Here is a 19,991-nt window from a genome sequence, read left to right as displayed (position 1 = left end):
AAACACTAAATCTTTTCAAAAAGGTATGATGTCAAGGTTCCAAGTTAACTGTTCTGTGAAAATAACATCTTCACTAACTTTTCCAAATGGTAGTAACTAGTATGTGGGTAGTAATCTAAGAAAGGATATGAAGTTAGAGGCAAGGAATTGTTACAAGAACATAAATCACCTTTTTAATATTATTTTCTTTGCTCCTCATTGGCAACTTAAATACTATAAGAAGAAAAGAGATGTCATAGCAATCTCCTTATCTTGTTTTCAGGTGCAAAGCATTCAATGCCACAAAAGAAAAGAGTTGTTTGCATTTTTCCTCAACATGAAAAAAAAATCTCTATGCAAGACTGTATATAATGGGGGAGGGAACCATCTGTGTTGGTCTAGCTCAAACACCATTGTCCTTTTGAGCTGAAAATGTAGTTATGAAATACTTCAGTGTCAGAAGACATAGCTTATTCGGTGAAGGGTATATGCTAATATGGCACAGCCAGTCCAGGTGTGAAAATAACTGAAGACCACTGACACTGTTGCCTTTTGCCTTCCCAGCAATGGCAGGAGGAATTCAGGTTTTGTGGCTGGTACCTTTCGTTGACGGCATCCAGTTGTTCTAGCCGCTGGTGGAATTGCTGCTTCTGGTGATCAGGCTCTTACTAGGACAGAGTATTTTGCTGGGGATTTAAGAAAAATGGCAATTATTGTAAGATTAAAAATACGGTCATGAGGATTGGCAACATGCTCGTTATTCTGCTGCATAAATGTTAAAGCAATAGCAACCCAAGAATATCCACATGCTTTACATGTGTAAAGTGTGTTGTGTGGCAGGAGGCCAAAGCTCAAGTCTTCAGTCATCTGGGAAGTGTAAGTGGCCTGTCTAATTCCTACCACTTTTTAAACTGTTTGGTTTTCTGTAATAGCTGCAGGGTTTTGGAGCAGGGTATAGCACAAGATCAGGTGGTTGAATCTGAATTGCCTTGTTTAGACTTGCTACCACATAGTCCTTGATCTTGTAAGAGAACTTTTGCATGTGTGAGTCCAACTGCACTTACAATATTCATACATAGTTTTAAATTCCATGTTAAACCTAATTTTTCAGACATGGTTTTAAAATACCGTGTTCAAACTTTTTTTTTTTAACATCTGACTTATTTTCCTTATCTTGAAATGCATTTTGGGATGAAGCTTAACAACACGTATAAGGTTTTCGTTACAATGTTTATGAATGCTTGAAAGTTTATGCCTAAAAGCTGCCTGAGTAGTGTGCCTTGATGTTTCTCCCTTTTTAGAGGGTAGCAAAACCCTGTTCAGCTGCAGAGTACCAGAATGGCAAAGCTTACTTGAAACATTATTTGCAACTTTTTTTTTTAACTTCAAAATTATTTTCAGTGATGGCTACGAAGTCTAATAACTTCACCAGTATAAGCTGAATATATCTAATAGGCTAAGGTCAATTCTCAGTGTATGAATACATGTTCTTTTTTAAATTGGTTTAGGTCCAATGGTGACAGTTCTCTTGAGAGGCAGGCTGTTTCTGCAGAAAACTTGGTCCAGCATTTAATGCCACAGATACCTGAAGTCTCATGAACAGAAAAAGCAGGTTTCTCAATAACTAGCAAGGTGAGTCCTAACTTTACAGTGAATGATGCTCTATGAAAACAGACTTTGTGAAACTTCATCAAGATTCAAAAGTAGTTCGATGCATAATAAGGGTGGCTCCAACCAGTTACATTGCAGAGAGGATATGTTGCCAGCCCTTCCGAGCCTTGTCCCCATGTGTGTAGAGTGAAGAACATCAAAAATTTCAGCCACAGACATCAGGCCTTTGGGGACTGTTGTCTGTGAGATGTTAAATAACTTTGGATGCTCTTATACCTCAGTATTCTTCCTGTTTTCTGTATCTGCTGTGCATCTGAGATGATCCAAATGGTCTTAGCAATTTTCACTGTCTTCCCCTGTTACTGGTTCTACATCTGGCTTTAAATACTAAACAGGTGAACCTACTAGTATAGTACTTATTTTGTTGTTTGTTTTTTTTAAACAGTGCATTTGGTCTGGCTTTTTTCCATAATAGCTTATTAACCTTCAGAAGACTTAAATTATCATCAGAATGAGTAGGAAATCAGCTGGTTTTTGTCAGCAGGAAATTTCAAGGAATAGTAATAGATAATTCTGCATTTTTGTTAAAATTTTCTTCAATTTTGTAGTGGTTAGCATTCTAAGTAAATACCAAAATTTCAAATAGGATGGATACTTCAGCAGGAACAAAAAATATCCAGAATCGTAATAATTGGCTACAAAAAAATATTTTTAAAGGTCAAACCTAACCCTTCCTTGCTTCAGAATTTAAGCCATGTTGTACTATTGTGTTTCATTCTGGGGATTTTGGGGGCAGGAGTACAGTAGAACATTTTCCTTCTGCAAGTTTCTTACGCTTTCCATCTTTGCTCTGGAGTATTAAATAACGCAAACTGTCTGACACTAAGTTGAATCACTAGTTAGTCTGATGGGCTAACTAGATCAAGTAGACCTTAGAGCTCTTCTGGAATCTGAGTCATAAATGACTTCTTTTTCATAATATTATCCTGAAATTAGTTGCATAGAAAGCAACATTATGTTTATGTTTTGTAAGTGTGAGTAGAACACTCAGAATCTGGGCTAGTACTGTTACTTCATTGGCATAATGTTGAACATGAAAATCAGAGTTTTGGTCTTAAGTGCAAATAAATTGCTTGGTTTACCCTGTAGCAGATTGCTGGCACATCAGTGTAACTGGCAGTCTCTAACACAACCTCAGACTAAAATGCTGTAGTGATATAAATCTGGAGTGCTGCATATTTGTCAAAAGTTAATGAAAGCCATGGACCACAAAGTGTTTTTCTTACTTGGAAGTCTAACTTCTCTTCTGTAAGCAATAAATATAAGCAAGCATGGTACGGTTAATGTCTTATTCACACTGGCTATATTTATTTCTTTGAATTTGGCAGGTTTGTTTATGAGATTGGAAATAACTGTGATATCAAGCATCCGTCTGGATGCAGAGGTCTTTTCACAGAGGATATTCAGCATTGGTAAACGGATTTGCGGATTTGCATGGGGTAAAAATGGAGGCAGAAATAAACTTCTGAAATTGAACCTCGGTCCAGGAATGATGGCTTCTCTGCTGTATACACATGCTTTCAATATCTCCCCAATAGAGAATAGGAGATTGTGCATAAATGGAACACCATGGATTTGGCATCTCCTAGAAGAATGTGTCGAGAATGTGTGGGAGTATTGGAGCGTTGTCACAGGACTGATTTCCATTGTCTGTTTTCTGTTTGCTGCACTACCGTAAGTTTAAAGTCTTAAGCAGTCCTCAGATTCAAACATCAGTAATCTTGCCTGAAGCCTTTTTCAAAAGCTGCCTTTTTTTTAATTTTATCTTGGATATGTTTCTCTATCTGCATAATACAGATATAATATGCCAGAGAAGCATGATGTTCATGTTTGCAACAATATTTGGTGGTTGACAAATGAGCTTGATGTACTGTTCTGTTGTACTGACTTGACACTAATCTCTGCCACTTAAAGCAAATGAGAATAAATCACCTCTTCTCTCTTATCTTCTCCACCCTGAGATGTGTGTGCACACGCAGGCACACTTGCAGCAGAAGCTGGCTCAGTGTTTAAATAAACCACATGCTATGTCTCCAGTACTGTTGTGCTGGCTCCTGCCAGTGAAATTTGGATTGAGAAAAGGTCAGAAGCAGCACATGAGTTAGCACTTCGGTAGTGCTAAATGAGTTTAGGTTTTAGCTGTTTGGTCGCTGGCACTGGGTTCAGGTTGCAAATATGTAGGTAGAAGATGACAAAGGGAAAGTAGAAATGCTCCCAGCAGGTGAAAATGCCTGACAAAATGGGATTGCCTCCAACGGCTGTCCCCATAAGGGGGATGTAATTTACTGAACTAGTAAAAGGGCTATGGAAATCAAGCAAAATAAAACCACTCTTAGTAAGCTGTTGAGCTTCAGAAATACTAGTTGAAAGGGGGCTTTACATTAAAGCTGTCATGTTAGTGAGCATGGAATTCATCAAGATACGTCTAATGGACTCAGGTTTGGGATTGCTTCCTAGTCCCCATTGTGAATCTGAATAACAGCTCTGTAATTTAGAGGCATAAGTGTAGTTGTCAGTTCTTTTAGAAGCTTTGTTCATTCTTAGCCCTTCAATGTTAAACAACAGTGGTTCTCTTAAGTATTTTAAAGGCTGGTATTTACAGCAGATGAATATGAAATGCTTACGGCATAGTTCTGGTGTCCAGAAAATGGTATTTCAGTGCAGGCTACAAAAAAGGAGCACATGCAAGCAGTAATGAGGTTGTGATTTGAGCCTTTTGTTACGTTAGAGTAAGACATGGTGAGCTATAGTGATACTGAGTTGTTCTGCAAAAGGTAAGTGGAGTATTGCTGCGATAGGTCTCTTGTGGTTAGAGTTTTAATCTTTCTTTATTCAGATTTTGAAAAATGTGCTTCTGAGCTTATTAAACATTTTTTGCTTATGCTATTTTACAATTACTTCTGGAATTTGTGCCAGTCAAATTTACACTGCCTATCAGAATGGAAGAGTGGATCAAGCGCTGTCTTTGGGCTTTCTGCTGTGTTGGATAGCTGGAGATCTTACAAATTTCATAGGCTGCTATTTAACAAATCAACTGCCAATTCAGGTAATCTGTCAATACTTCTACTTTTTGATTTATTCTTTTCAAACTCTCTCTTTAAACTCTAGGATAACTTAATTTTGCACAGTGAAGTACATAGTGGGAAGGAAAATGGTTTTGTATTCTGTTCACTGATCTACCATCCATAAAATAAATCAAATATTTACATTGATACTGCTATGTGTTATAGGAACCATGTCACACTTGTAATTAACATTTGGAGAGATTTACTGGGTGTTGTTCAATGATGAATGAAGTGGGGAGTTTTCAGTTCAGCTTCAAAGTAAGCTTGAGAGCAAATAGGGCTGGAAGGAAGTTGTGTTGTTTAGCTTGTAACAGACAAAGCTGGTTTGGGATTGCTAATTTTTAAACTTGCTTTTTCTTTTCTTTTTTTTTTTTTTAAGAAAACTGTTCATTAACAAGAAAATACTAGTTCAAAGCTGTTAATCTCTGACTAATTTGAAAATGTATTGTCTTCATTAATCATTAAGGGAGGGGTTTCTCTGAAAGAAACACTAGTTGTCAGGGATACGTTAATTGTCTCTGAAACTTTCTTATCTGCTGTTTTTATTTTTTTACTCTAAATTAAAAGAGAAAGAGGTATGTGGCAGCCACCTGTAGAAGTCTTCACAAGCTGGAGACGAACCCAAGGGTGGACAGAGTTGTCTTCTCTTTTAGAACTTAACGTGTGGCACTAACTGTTCCGTCTCCCCATTATGAAAAGGGGGAGGGAGAATGTTGTTTTTCTTTTAGTGAGGAAGAGGCACTGAGTAAGATTAGTAGCTTCTGAAATGCTGGGAAACTAGGTGGAGCGGACTTAAGCTTCTGGGCAGGAAGGATTTATCAATCTGCCCAGGTAGGAATTTGTGCTATGCATCCTGGAAAATCACCAGCTATTGCGATTGTGTGAGCAAGTCCCTGTTGCATAAGGTTTACACTGTATTTATCTGCAGCAGTCTAACTTGTTTCATACTGGAAACACTTCCTTTTTTTTTCTTTTTTTTTGGCAGTGCTTTGGTATTTGTCATTCACATTATGATTATGAAGCAAAATTTCCATGCAGCTAAGTTAAAGTATTTTGAACTATTTGTGTACTGAACAAGCAAATGTATCTTCTCTTTCAGATTGTCACTGCCATTTTTTATGTTAACATGGATATAATTATGATTTCACAATTTGTCTACTATAAGCTCAAGAATCAGAAGATGACAAAATGTAAGGTTTTTCAACAATTAAAATGTTCTCCATGATGTAGCACACTCTTTACTTTGATATTTTCTACAGCGTTTTAAATAATTTTTTTTCAGATGGATCAAAAAATAGAGTGCACAAATTCTGGTCAAAGGTGTTAGGCCTGTTGCTTCCACTTTGCGAAGAGTCTTGTGAAAATCCTGCCCTTTCTTTTCTTTGCCTTTCTCGTTTCTTACCCACATAATATCTGTAAATATTTTCCATGTAGTACTTTCAGTTTACATAGACGTACAAAAAGCAGTAGTTTTGTGGAATCTGGTTCCATATTTTAAATTTCTCCATGGTTCTGCTATTTACTTACAGCTATCTAAATATATGTAAAAGTTGAAAGCGAGCATTATTTCTTTGTGTGGTTCACTTAGTTTCCTCCATGTTGATTGAAACTGGACTTTATTTGCCTATAGCATAAAATATCTTGACATCTTCATGTGTTCTGTATCAATACATATAGTTACAAAAACATATTCAAGGGGAATGAAATTACTTGAGTTGTGCTTCATAAAATCCTGGCAGTAGTTGTAGTATTCAGCCTACCACTGGACTACTGTTTTGACTGAAATGGAAGACAGAAAGTTCTGTTCACATTGAATCAAATCAAAAACATTAACTCATCAATCTAAAAAAAAAAAACCCTATCAAAGAAAATCCATGGTACAGCAGAGGTAACAAAAAGCTGAAGTAAAACAGATGCCTGCCCAGCAGACTAAGTAGGGATAAAGCAGATTCATTCAATATGGAACTGATAATAAACCTGGAGATAGGTCAGTGCTGAAGATATTTCCTTCCTGCTGCCTACTCTTGAAAACAAACACAGGCTTTTGTATGTTGTAGCTGCCAGTGCCTGTTTCAGCTCAATGGTTTGCGTAGCTGGAGAGGGAGGAATGGTACTGCGATTAAAGCTGTGAAGGAGGGCTTTTCAATACCCAGTTCTGGAGCAGTTCCCCGGGACAAGTTGGTTCAGTTTTGCATCTCAAAGTGTAGCCTGTGGAACAGCACTGCTAAGTCTGTGTTATTTAGACTACAGGTCTTTAGGACAGGCTTACTAACGCCGTACAGCAACGTGTTCCACCGGTGACAGTGACTGCAGGACTTTACCAGCATCTTGTAGATACAGAAGATAACGTAGCTCCGGAGTTCTGTAGGCTTGTCTGCCATTTTCAAGTTGTCTTGTAGATGTCTATGGAGACTTCCTAGATGGAGTCCGTGTCTTTGAATATGTGAGTCTCAGTAAGGCTCGGTATCTAGCCAACCATGGACGTAGACACTGGTCCAGCACAGCACTTAGATTACATATTTATCTTAAAGAAATTTTTGTTAATTTAAATTTCAAATATCCTTGCTTTTGCAGTTATTAATCAAGATGTGTTGAAAGAAACTGTTACATTCTATTTTACTTTGCAGTCTTCTGTTTACCAGCTGTTACTTAATAGTAAACTATTAGGAGCTAACATAACAGATGAACCGAGCATGAAAATTTTCTCTCTTGGTAGCAATGCCTGTTTACGGAGTTCCCTCCTGTTCCAGCACTGCTCCCCTCCGTTGTCGCACAAAGACACAGCACAACTATGGTAGTGAGCAGGGCTGGGCACAGAGCCCAGAAGAAAGAGGTGGATTTACATTGCTGCCAAGAAAAAGATATGTGAAATTGTACCTTTAAATTTACATATTTATATTGCAAACAAAAAGTAACCTTAAATCAACAGCAGATGTTATTTTTCAGCTAATTTGTTTGTATGTCATTCTAGGCAGCAAGAGCCTGAAGAATTTCTGTATAGCCTGGATCATGGTGTGTATAGCACTGTGTGTTATTTTACTCTGTCAGCTGTTACTCAGAAACCAAGACCAGAGTGCAGTAATCGAAACAAGTAACGTAAGTTCTCACCTGCTTCCACTGCAAAAAAATCCCACCCAAAAATGTTGTGAAAAGATTTCTTACTCTGAGCTTTAAAGACATTTGGATGATGTTTTTAACAATGAAATCATAAACGAGGCAGTATGTGGATGTTTTAATTATGGGCCATACATCCCAAAATAAAGAAGTTACAAAATTGCTTATTTTAGCAGCTTCCTGTGTTTCAGGCTTATTCTGTCCCTTGGGTCGTTAGGATGTGCTGCTCTGCGTAATGACATGTATGCGTGTTGTGTTTCTGCGTGTGTTAAATACCGTAGACGTCCATGTAGAGACTACACAGTCACAAGTGAAATCAATAGAAGTGGAAAATTACAGTTGTACCTGCTGCTGCTGTCATTTCAGCAGGAAAGTTCGCGAGCTATTCTAGCAATTTTATGGCCTTCATACTAAAGCCAGTAAGAGAATTGTAATCCAGCAACATTGCCCAGCAGGGAAGCAGCTTATTTTCAAAACACAGCTAGGATGAGAAAACTAACAACTCTTAAACTGTGAGAAATGAGTGTTTTGCTTTCTCCAGACAGGATGATTCATTTTTTTAGTGGCCCTAGCTACAGTTCTTAGTTTTGGTTTGAATTATTGTGCCCAGGCTTTATTAGCAGGAGGACTGGATTGACATTAGTATCGCGTCCTAAAACCCGGCACTAGTTTTGATCTTAGTCATGGCTATGACGCAGCAGTGTGCATTGTTGTGAGATAAAGATTAAATCCTTTTTAGCCCTTTTTAGTCAATTGAAGAGCAGCACTGAACTGCTTTGAAAGGAGTTCTGTCCAGAAAATCAGCCAGTGGACTCTCAGTTTAATCCTCTGAAATGCCTGAAATTGTTCTTGCCAAAATGTATGTACCTTTCTTTTTCAGAACTCTCTTGATATGATTGAAGTGTCAGGCTTCGTTTGTGGCTATATATCCTGTGTGTTTTACTTGGGAAGTAGATTTCCTCAGCTGTATAAAAATGTAAGTAGGTTTTTGACTAAGTACACTTGTATATTTTACAAAATACTCTCTGTTGCTTTACATGTTGGATTCTCCCTAACAGTGAGTCCTCTTGAACTTGAAAGCCTACTTTGCTTTTCTGACTGTCTAAAATGGTAAAGAATGTGGTTTTTTTCTCCATTCAGAGGAGGATGGTGAGAAATTTTAGGAAAATTATGGTCTTTGATTGATGGAAGAGGATTAATTGGCTGGGGGAGCGGAAGTGTTTACAGTTGGATTTATCAGATATGAGCAGAAACATACTTTGTGTGATTGTTGTCATGAGCGAGTGATTTCTCCCCTTTTCTTTCTCCAAACTATTCTACCTTGAATAATCAACCATGGGATCAAAAGTTAGAATTAGAGGAAAATTAGTTTAGACTTTCAGCCTCTTCTCATAAATATGCCATTACTGACCTTTTTTCCCCCCGACAGCCTCTTCACTATCAGTATATTTAAAAAAAAAAAACCAAACTAAACACAGCAAAAGACCTGAAGATTTTACATTGTCAATTGTGTACAGGCATTTTAATTGATTATGGAAATGATTAGTTCATTTCCAAGCCTAGTCATATTCCCCTTCTACCTTTTCCTTCACAGTTGGAATACCACAATGTTTTCAAAAAGGTCTACTAAACAGACTAATAGAGCAACAGATTTCTTAAGAACTAAATACCGTTTGAAAGCAGATTATCCTTCCTGCTTTGCACTTACATAAAAATTACATTAACTGTAGCTGCTTCTAAAAACTGTAACGATTTCTGCAGTTTTCAGTGATGTGTGCTGAAAGTACTAAGCTCAGAGGGTTTAGAGCCCAGGAAGAGATTGGCAAGAATGACTGAAAGTCTTTAGGTGTGTTATAGTACAAAATGCCAAAATTGTGTATAACTGGCTACTGTGATACATGTTTTAACATTTCTTTGTATTTGTAAAAACTTCATTGTATTTAGTTCCGAAGACGATCAACAGAAGGCACCTCTTACTTGCTGTTTGCATTAGCCATGGTGGGAAACTCTACATATGGACTGAGCCTTGTTTTAAAGATGCCAGCTACCGAATCTTTCCGGGGCCTCTATTTTTTACACCATCTTCCATGGCTCATTGGGAGCTTTGGAGTTTTGTTTCTAGACATTTTTGTATCCTTTTCCTGTTATAGATAGAATTTCTCAGGATAGGCTTGTTAATAAGTAGATCAGAAATTAAGTGGATTTTTTTTTAATAAATTTTTTTTCTATGATTCTAACCTGATCATAAAATCTTCTTTCTGAACAATAATCTGTAAACTTTTTAAAATAATATTTCTTGATAAGAATAACAAGTTTATAAAAAATATCTACATTATAGTTACATTACACAGGTTAATTTATATCTTGTAGCCAATATGTAGTATACTAAAGGGGGGGGAGATTGCGCATTGTGTTGTTTTTCTTGGGTTTGCTGTCTGATAAATGGAGGGGGGGAACGACACACCAAACCAAAAACCCCAACCAAACCAAACCCCAAACCTGCTTGTTTTTAAATGCAAATATAGAATTATAGCTTTGAGAATTTGGTTAAATTGTAAGTGTTATTGCAAGATTGCATTAACGTCAGAGACAAACAATGAGGTTTTGGCAAACTTAGTTTCAGAATATAGCACTTAACAAAGAAATGCTGCAGCTACCTTTAGCTGCATAATTCAGGGTGCAATCAGATGCACTGAAACACTCAGTGCCTCTGAAAACCAGCATCTCTGCTCATCGAGTCACACTAAGGGCTAACCAACTACTCAGTTACCTAGAGTAGTATGCCAGTTTCTTGAAAGTCCTGAACAAATTTAAAACACTCTGATTTTTTATTCTTATATTGAGGGGACATACATAAAATGCCCACAGTATATTAGTTACTGTTACTTGCGCTCTTTCTAGATTGAGCATTAGCATTTTGTGATCAAGAAATTAAAAGCCAAATGTTGAGAGTGGTATTGTACTTTTGCTTTAAAAGCCTAACTAACAGTAATGTGGTGGTACTTGGTCTTACTCTTCATTATAGGTTTATAGTCACCCATCTTGTTAAGATAGCTTTTATTTTCACTTAAAAGAGTATAAAGAGGAGATTTTCTGATTTTTCCTGAAGTAAGAATTTTAGGTTTGTGTTTGAAAACATCTTGTTACTTAGCTCCATGATCCCAAACTATAAAACAGAATAAAATGAAGAGTGATTTCAGAACCATGCTGAAGCATATTGTGTTAATCCATTCCATATTAAAAGGAAGTTCTTTACCAGATTTACCTGGAACAGTTCCAGAAGTTATGACTCCCAGGCATCAGTCTTGTCTTTCTGATTAAAGTAATTTCATGAGCCACTCCAATTAGGCTCGCGATGGGACAGCCGACCCTGGCCTTTGGATGGACTGTTAAATTATACTGTCATTCAGCAGAGCCATCTGTGGTTTTTTGCATCTCCAGCCATGGCGATTTAAGTGGGCAGTTGAGTAAAACATTCTGCATCGTGGGAACACAACACTCCATGGCAGTGGTGAGACTAAACTGTGGTTCATGGCCCATTTTGAAATAAATTGTAGTTTTATCTTTTATGAGACAATGCAGTTTCTTTCACATGAGCAGGCTGTAGGGGTTCAGGGTTGCTAGCCCATGTGGCTCGTTTAAGCGCTCAGGCCTTTTGTTCCATGAACAAAGTAGTGGCTCTTTCTTCCACCCCCAGCTCCTCAGCTGGAAACATGAACCGTCCAGTATTTATTTACCCAACAAACCCCTAGAATTTGATCTTGATGACCCTTACAGTACGTTATGTGCATATTTGCAGATGCCTTTCTATGATGTACTCTGAAAAGGAACTTTTATATTGGCCACAAACCTCCCCCCTCTCCGAGTCCTGCCCCAGGATTGCAGTGCCAGTGTGCACATGACATTCATTTCTGGGTTCTGTCTTGATTGGAGTCTGAATCCAATCTTGCTAATAGTCCTCCAGTTCAAATTATATTGAAAACAGATGCTTCCAAATCAGGTTGAGGAGCTTATAGGAATCTAGTCAAGTATATAGTGTTAGTTGAAAATGTATGAAGTATTTGTAATCAAGAGAAAACAAAAGCAGACCTCCTGCTTTGAGAAGCCCTGAAGGTATGGAAGTCAATGCTTTTAAAGAGAGCTTCATTACTGTCTCTTGCCAAGCAAGAAAATAAAAAATCTAACAAACTGATATGTCATGTTAGACCAGAAAATGAAGAACAGGATCACCTGGGTCTTGGAAAACAGAGGAATTAACCCAAAAAGTCCTAATTTCTAAGAGGGAGGTGTTTCACAATTGATCATTTGTGTAACAGACTCTGTTTAGAGGAGTAGTTGCAGAAATTTCCTCATTCCAGTAGACTTTATTCCTGATAGCATCCAGAGTTTCATTAGGTGGAAGATAAACTCTCATTTCTCAAGGTCTAAGCAAGGATTAAGAGTTCACTTACTCTGTGTCTGCTGCAGTATTCTTTTGCTTTCATCTGACATGGCTGGCATTGACTGTTTTTAGAAACAAATGGACTCCTGATCATAGCTAGAACAGCAGCTCCAGCCTTACTTAGTGCAGGATTACAGTGGAGTTGTTTCAGCTCGGTTTAACAGGATAACACGGTCATCCTGTTTCCTTGGTGTCTACAGTTAAAGTTATTTGGTTGCACAATAAGCCCGTTATTTTCAATAAATAATGGCAGTGTACAATCGTTTGTAAAGTATGAATTGTCCTCCTTTTCATGTCAAGGAGAGTTTCATAGCATTACACATTTGAATTATAAATTGGACACGATTTTCTTTTCCAGTAAATGTTTCCTTCCAACTGCTGCTTTGCAGTGGAAGACGGTTGAAGTTTCTAGAGAAACCACAAAGCCCAAGGTTTAAATGGGCCTGAAGAGGGTGCCTTGTCAGTCAGCGGTGCTAAGTCCAGATTTGCCTACTGTAGGGTTCCACAGTGGAACTTATCACAGCTTTATTTTATGTGCATGATTACTTCATGTTTCACTTGTACACAAGGATGCAATACTACATATTTTAAAATCAGTTGATGACCAGTTCTGCCCTTAGACCTTTAGCAGTAGCCATCAATGAGTTTTTAAGATGGTTTCTAAGTTTCTGAATCTAGTGCAAGTTTTTTCCAGAAAACTTGGTCCTTTTCTGTAAGTCTGCTACCCTCTTTCACCCTGCTTCCTTCCTCCCCTGCTCCCACCAAAACCAAACCACCCTGCTTTGTATTTAGTTCAGACAAAGCCCTTTACCAAGATTTTTGCCTTTTTTTTTTTTCTTAATTTGACATCACCCTATTGTCAGAGAACTGTGTTCAAATCCTCCACATGTACTTCTTTTCATTATGTGTAGCCAGGTTGTTACTCGATAGCCACAGTATATTCAGCAAGAGCCAAGCTGTTGTATACAGACTCTTCTCTTGCACCCTTTGTGATTTGCAGAGCAACCACTTGGAATCCTTTATATACTTCTACAAAACATCACGCTTTGTAATTTAATTACACTGTGCAAAGAATGTAAGTCTGACCTGACAATTCAGCCAGGAGAGTTTCCCGGCCAAACAAACACCTTCTTCTCTGCACTCCTGTAAATACCTGCTTTTGTCTCAAAACTGTTTTGTGTTTTGAATCGTCATTGAATTTTTTAGTTGAATGATGCAAATTTGATACACTAGCTCAGTGGCTGTCATGAACTTTACTCTGAGAAGTCAGTTTGGTTTTCTCCTCCACTTTGGGTTGTCTGCTGCCTGCATACGTCTTAAAAGTTTCCCCCAGAAAGTCAGACTTGAGCAGCAAGTTAGTTTCTGTATTAAGTAGTCTTGGCAGTTTAGCGTTTATTTTTAAAATATGAGCAGCTGAGTACATATGATACAAAAACATATTCTGGAAATACTGTTTGATAAACTCCACATAACTTGTGTTTATAATTTATTTCTCTTCAAAAGCTCTGTTGCTGTTGCTAACTTGGTGGCTAAGGGTGATAATGCACAATGCTACAGCCCAGGCTTGCCCCAAGCCCACAGTGTGATTGCAGCAAATTTGATTCCCAATTCACAGTGTCTTTTTCCACGAGTGCGACTATTAAGACTTGGGGGCTGCTCAGCTGTAAGTACAGTAAGGCCTATAAAAAAGAAGGCGGCAGGAAATTTAAGTGGTACCTATATAGGCTATAAAACTAATTTGCTAAGCTCTAAGAAGAAAGCATTCCCACGTAATACTATAGAAAGACTAAAAAAGGAGTGCTGACCTGCTGTCTCTGAAGGAAGTCCTGTCTAGTCTTTAGTTTGGGTGGCCTCAGAGGTGGGATGCTGGAAAGCTTTGAGAAGGTGGGATAATTCTTGGGGCTCTGCCTAGGATGTAGAGAATTTCCTCTCCATTCATCCAGGCCTCTCAGAAAGCTGCTTTTTTTCTCCTCTCTGTATTTTCATAAATTTTCATAAATTACATACATTAGCCTCAAAGTTCTCACAACCATTGTCTACCAGCCAAGTTATTTTAACTGGTAGAATTCTATATGTCAGATTTCCCCCTAGAGAAACTGTTTCATTTTTACAATGGGATTTTACGTGGAACAGTAGTCGTGATCCAGGCTCTACGAAAGCTGAACATCTATGAGCATACATTGGACTTTGTACAAGGTACCCAGGTACGCAGATCTTGTTTCTACACCACCTTCCTTTAAACATGCTTTCATGCAGATCCTGATGTTGGAGGCTCCCTCCTTGACCTCATCTACTGCACCTGCTTCCACCCAGCTAATGTCCTTCTCAAAACATTCTTTGTCAAAGTTGGATAGCAAGTAATGCTGGGTTCAGCATAGCCTGCTGCTGAAATCACTCCATCTTTTAGAAAAAGAACAAAAGAAGTGCCCACAGTGAGCAAAAAGGGTAGAAGACCTAAACCCTGCCGTACAGAGACTATTGCCGCCTTGCTGGCTGGTGGTGGGGTGGTTTGCCTTTGTGAAGACAGGCTTCTGGTACCCACTGCTTTGCACTTCACGTCATTTCCGCGTCCGTTTACTGTGACTAGGAAATCTTTATTCTGCAAGATGCTATGCGTATTTCTTAGAATGGGAAATATTCTTAGAAAAGAATACTAAAGGGAAGGGAATAGCTAGATAGCTTTGTACCATTTCTTGGTATCTTAAAATGGTATCTCTATAAGAAAACGAGTTTTCTATCAAGTTCAGTACTCCAGTACAAAACTCAATTATCTAGCAAAAATTCTGAAGGGTAGGAAATATCTCCTGTCTGTTCTAGATGCACACCCCTGTTTTGTTTTTTTATTTAAAGGCTATCTATGCTCAAAGTCAATAATTTTGTTTGAGAGCTGGAACCATCAAGAAAAAGGACAAGCACATACTTGTTGATTCTTTTTAGATTAGCAGTGCTTCCAACCGTCTCTTTTACAATAGAAATAAATAATTATGTCTAATTGCACAATTCTGTGTTGAAAACAGCATTAAATATTGAGTCATAGCATCTGCATATTGGTGCCTGTGAATATCAAACCGCCTAGAATTTTGCAGCAAATGAGAATTTTGTTTTCTGATCTGGCCCTGCCAATCTACCGCTGAGAAAAGTTTGGAATAACTTCCCCTCCTTACCAGCATCCCCCCTCAGCCCAGCCCGCAGTATGTAGACCGCCAGGGCTGGAGTGGTACAGGGCAATATGTTTCATTCCATGTTGTTCCTAGATGAAGCGTGTTCCTATTCTGCTACTAATGAATTTCACACTTAGGACCCTTTGCAAGCAGGACGATGAGGTAGTAAAGGCTATTTTCATGTGTATTTGAGCCATATAACCAAGGGGATCTGAAGTTTTGAGTTAGAATTTTTCTGTATGTTCCCTTTTCTAGTGTTGCAAGTAAAATATGATTAAACTTTTTGCCATGAAGAAGTACTGAAAATGAGCGTTAAATAGAGTTTGGAAAAGGTTATATGCTAATGTAGAAAATTCCACAGTCAGAATTAAATAAATGGATAATACTTACACTACAGTACATGAATTAGATACAGCAAGTTTTAAGCTTTCCTCTGCGGACTGTGGTATTCAGAGTCTGTGCCAGAACTAAATGGATGGCTGCTTTTATTCTGTACGGCTTATTTTGGTTTTAATTGAAAGCAAGTACTGCAAAGGCTACCTCTATATCAGAGTTAGTTACTTCCTTACCCAAAAATAACAGGTGACTCTGCAGTTCATCCTGTATCGTCAGCCCAAGGAAAGACAATCTGGTTTAGTAGCACTGGAAGTGGAACCACTGCTGGTGAACGAGGAGACTGCCTAGTGTCGGGCTGGATTCGGCTCCTGTTTGCACTGGATTTTGCTCTTGGATGACCTTGACAAACAGTTAAGATTGCAGTTGCGTAGGGACCAAATTTAGTACTTTTTTTTTTTTATTTATTTTGTCAATAATTTGCAAATGACATGCTAATAATAAAATATTTAATATTTACTGTGTTGTTTCAGGATAGATACAATTTTTTTTCTTGATTTTAGCTGTTTCTCCCCAAAGTGTGATATGGAGTCACAGCAATAGGTGCTGTAGAAGTATTTATTTGACATCATGATACAGTGCATATCATGGGATGACTGACTTGTTTTTAGATGAACATGTACATCTGGTTAACGGTAGCGTGCCTGGTTTAAAAACAAGGGATGAGATTAACCCTGTGCCTTGAACCCAGCCTGGACTTACAGACTGCTCAGTCCACTTGTGTTGGATGATAAGATTTGGCCTTTTTTCTTTGTCCTCAATTTTGTACGCATCAGAAGAAAAAGCATCCTGTAATTAAGTAATTACAGTGCAGAGGATCTATTATTGATGCAAAAGCAGAATTCTGGTGTAAGTTGATGGGAGCCTCACATACAGCTCATTGCAGAGTATCACTATGCGTTTTCTTTTTAAGAGTTAAAGCATTCATACATCAATACCTGTGTGTTCCATGGGTTATAATTACTGTATGTCATCATATACCCCATATAATGCTTTTGTACAACATGCATTTTCTTTGCAAGCTTCTGGTTTAGGTAAGTACCACAGAGGAAAAAAATTAGAATCTGAACCGACTGTACCTTGCAATTGCAGATTTTTTTGCAATACTGTGTTGTGTTTGAAGAAAACTTTAATAACATTATCTCAAAGAATAAACTTCTTGTTAATATTTCATTGGATATATGTATAATGATTCACTCTTCAATAAATTTGTGAACAAAGGGCTGTTTTTTAAAAAAGGTCAACATGAGCGTTTTATACATTTGTGAGCTTATCATGAAGCTCCTTCCCTTTGATTTCAGGTAACTGTTACAGGGATACGATTTGAATTTTGTTTTTGAATAATAAAAATTAATAAATAACACATTTATTTTTAAATACTAAAAGAAACTAATGAGTACAATTGATTGTATCTAAATTGTTGCCAGAAGCGCGCACTAAAAATGAAGCATTTTCCTCTATGAACTTTTACAGAACGTCATGTACCACTGATAGAACCCCCTGAAACGGGGTTGGGGTGGTTTTGGAGCGGTGGGGAGCAACCTCATCCCTGCTGCTGTATATGGAAATTTAATTCCAGCTTCTGTTGCAGCGGTAACTTATCTGAGAAACCCAATTCTGTCTTCTTGCTAGAAATGGCGAGATGGTGGATTAGGTGTTAGCGGCGCAACGTGCCGTGGGAGGATATACCCGTCCAGGTGGCTTATGCTCCTGCTGCCCGCCGAAAATGCCGCTTGGCAATCCCCACGTCGGTGGCGTTGGTTTAGGCAGCGCCTCAGTAACTGAGCCAAAGGGGTTTGCTAAATCGTGTTGTGAAAAGCCAAGTACTTCTGAAACGTCGTACAGCTCGGCGAGATGCCGCGGATTTATGCGCGATCTACCCCGATGAAGCCAGTTACTTTATTAGTCTCGGTGTGCACTTTGAGCGAACACGTTTTCCCTGATTTCTGAAGTGAGCAGAGGGTATGAGAAGTTCACCTTTTCAGTACGTAAATTAAAATGCGATTTGTCATACTCGCAGATTTATATGCCGTACGCATGAGATTAGCAAACTCTTGCCTGGCTGGTGATTGAAACCATGACTTGTTACTGTTTATTGCAGTTAGAATTTGTTCTTACATCATTTCTTCGGAGGTTTTTTCCCCTTTTATCGCTACATGTAATGCTATTTTGGGATGCCTTTTTATCCCCATTTCATACTGTTATTTATTAAAACAGCCAAATACAGGGTATATAAAGTTAACTGTGGCTTAATGTGAGACTTTTAATGGAAAATAATTTAACATTTTACATGTGAAGCGATGACAGTCATTTTTTGATAGTTCAAATGTATGTCATATTTTAGTACATGGGTTAAGTGAATACTTATACCTGAGAAAAGGTTATCTCTAATCAGCTATTTGACTGCAAGAGCTGATCAAATACCTACAGTTGTCCTTGCTGTTTCCTACCGCCTACTAGGCCGTAAGGTCTTTGTCATCCCTTTGCTCAGCCCATAATTATTTTCTCAGAACCAGACTCTTCCACGTCAGAAGAAGGTAGAGCCGTGCCCAAATACACCAGGTTAGGGACACATCCCGACCACCTCTTTGTTAATCGCGGACAGGAAAATACGCCATGTAACTTCTATCACAGCTACTTTTTTGTAAAGCAAAGTGTCTTAATCTTCTCGCTTTATGCTACTAATTCTTCCATCATGCTGCATGTAATCCAAGATTAATGGCATTGTTTTCTAATTTCACTTTTTTAACTGTCATGGAAATCTCATTAACTAAAGGAAACATCTAAAATGTCTTCAGGGCTTTGTTTTTAAACAAATTAATCAAATAATTTAGCTAACATTGTCCTCCGTCGTCCACAGAAGATTCTTCCAGGAATGGAGTTACTCCTGGCCGTTACACATTGGTTTTGTGTATGTATAACACTTGTTTCAATAAGAAAAACATGTACTTAATTCACAACTTGTGGCAATCCCTTGAAATTTAAGTTTTTTCTAAATTCATGCTTGTGTTCTTACTGACAAAACGTGTTACTAGTCTAAAGGAAAGCAAGTTGGTTCATCTAGTAGGAAGCGTGGAGCAGAAGCTACCACTGTTGGCTGCTCCGGGATCCCATTCCCTCCGTTTCCTACTAACTAGCTTTTAGGGTCTGCAGCATCTTGCGGAAGGAACAGAAGATGCTCCCACAAGGGTTTTAGTACGGTACCGTTGAGAGCTGTGCCAAAAGCACAAGGAAGTACAAGGAAAAACACCTTATTTTCAAGTTCAAAGAGCAGAAGCCAAAGCCGTGCCTCAGTTTGCCATCAGAGCCAGGACCGAGCCTGCGCAAGGTCACTGCTCTGTCGCCGGGAAGCCATGGAGACAAGAATATCCACGACTGGGCATCAGCCGCTTCGTTCTAATTACTCCACAACGGTTTGCTTGCTTATTCCTCTGTGACCCCAGTGACGCAAGAGAAAGCCGCTGTTTGTGACAGTAGCGGTTGTTCGGGATATGAAATAGCACTAACAGAGCAGTGTTTGCGCTGGAGAAAACCGGCAGCTGCGCCTCGTGCCGCGTGCTTTGTTGCTGCCTCTTTGCGCGACTTACCACATCCGTGGTGATTTAAGTTTATGGACGTTTAAGTTAAGAGTTCAACATCTGGGCGGCACCGAGTTGAGAAGCTGCAGGTTAAGTTAAAGCTTGAACCGAGGGAACGCTAAGAAATCGTTACTCGCATCCGGGGCTTGGGTCCCTTCAAATGGGTCCCTTCAAGTGGGGACTTCAAAAGAAGACTTAATGGATAAGAAGGAAAAGACATGGAAAACGCTCGGGCCGAGGGCTGCGGTGAGCCGATGCCACGACACCCGGGCGTCGCGGGTCCACGCACCCCGTGCCGGCTGCGCCCGCTTCCCAAAGCGAGCACAGGCAAGTTCCCCCGCGGCGCAGGTACCTCCCCGGTCTCCCAATGGCAGCAGGCTGGGACGCGGCTGCTTGGCACGTGAAGGACGTCAGTCCCGTGGGTGGGGGCGGGCAGGGCTGCTGGTCCCCGTGAGCAGGGCAGCGGAGCGCGGTGCCGCGCGGAGGGAGGGGAGAGGCGGCCTTGGTAGCCAGCCAGGCAAGGAGCGGTGATGCAGCCCTGCTCGGTCCGCAGCCGCCTCCTGCTGCGGGGCCGAGGTCTGGGCGAGGT

General features: G+C 39.2%; 1 protein-coding gene across 1 annotated transcript; it reads left to right on the top strand.

Moving 5' to 3' along the window:
• Nucleotides 1–2,986: 2,986 nt before the first annotated feature.
• Nucleotides 2,987–16,623, top strand: LOC309408075 (lysosomal amino acid transporter 1 homolog; the record flags this gene model as incomplete). The annotated part of the gene is made up of 7 exons (XM_082003792.1): nucleotides 2,987–3,324; nucleotides 4,567–4,696; nucleotides 5,815–5,905; nucleotides 7,687–7,811; nucleotides 8,710–8,805; nucleotides 9,774–9,959; nucleotides 16,014–16,623. The coding sequence occupies 7 exons, from the start codon at nucleotides 2,987–2,989 to the stop codon at nucleotides 16,113–16,115; spliced, it is 1,068 nt and encodes a 355-aa protein (XP_081859918.1). The 3' UTR covers nucleotides 16,116–16,623.
• Nucleotides 16,624–19,991: the final 3,368 nt, after the last annotated feature.

This window comes from Phaethon aethereus, assembly GCF_964289735.1.
Source record: "Phaethon aethereus genome assembly, chromosome: 9".
Taxonomy (NCBI): domain Eukaryota; kingdom Metazoa; phylum Chordata; class Aves; order Phaethontiformes; family Phaethontidae; genus Phaethon; species Phaethon aethereus.
This window is presented reverse-complemented; position numbering and strand designations above follow the sequence as displayed.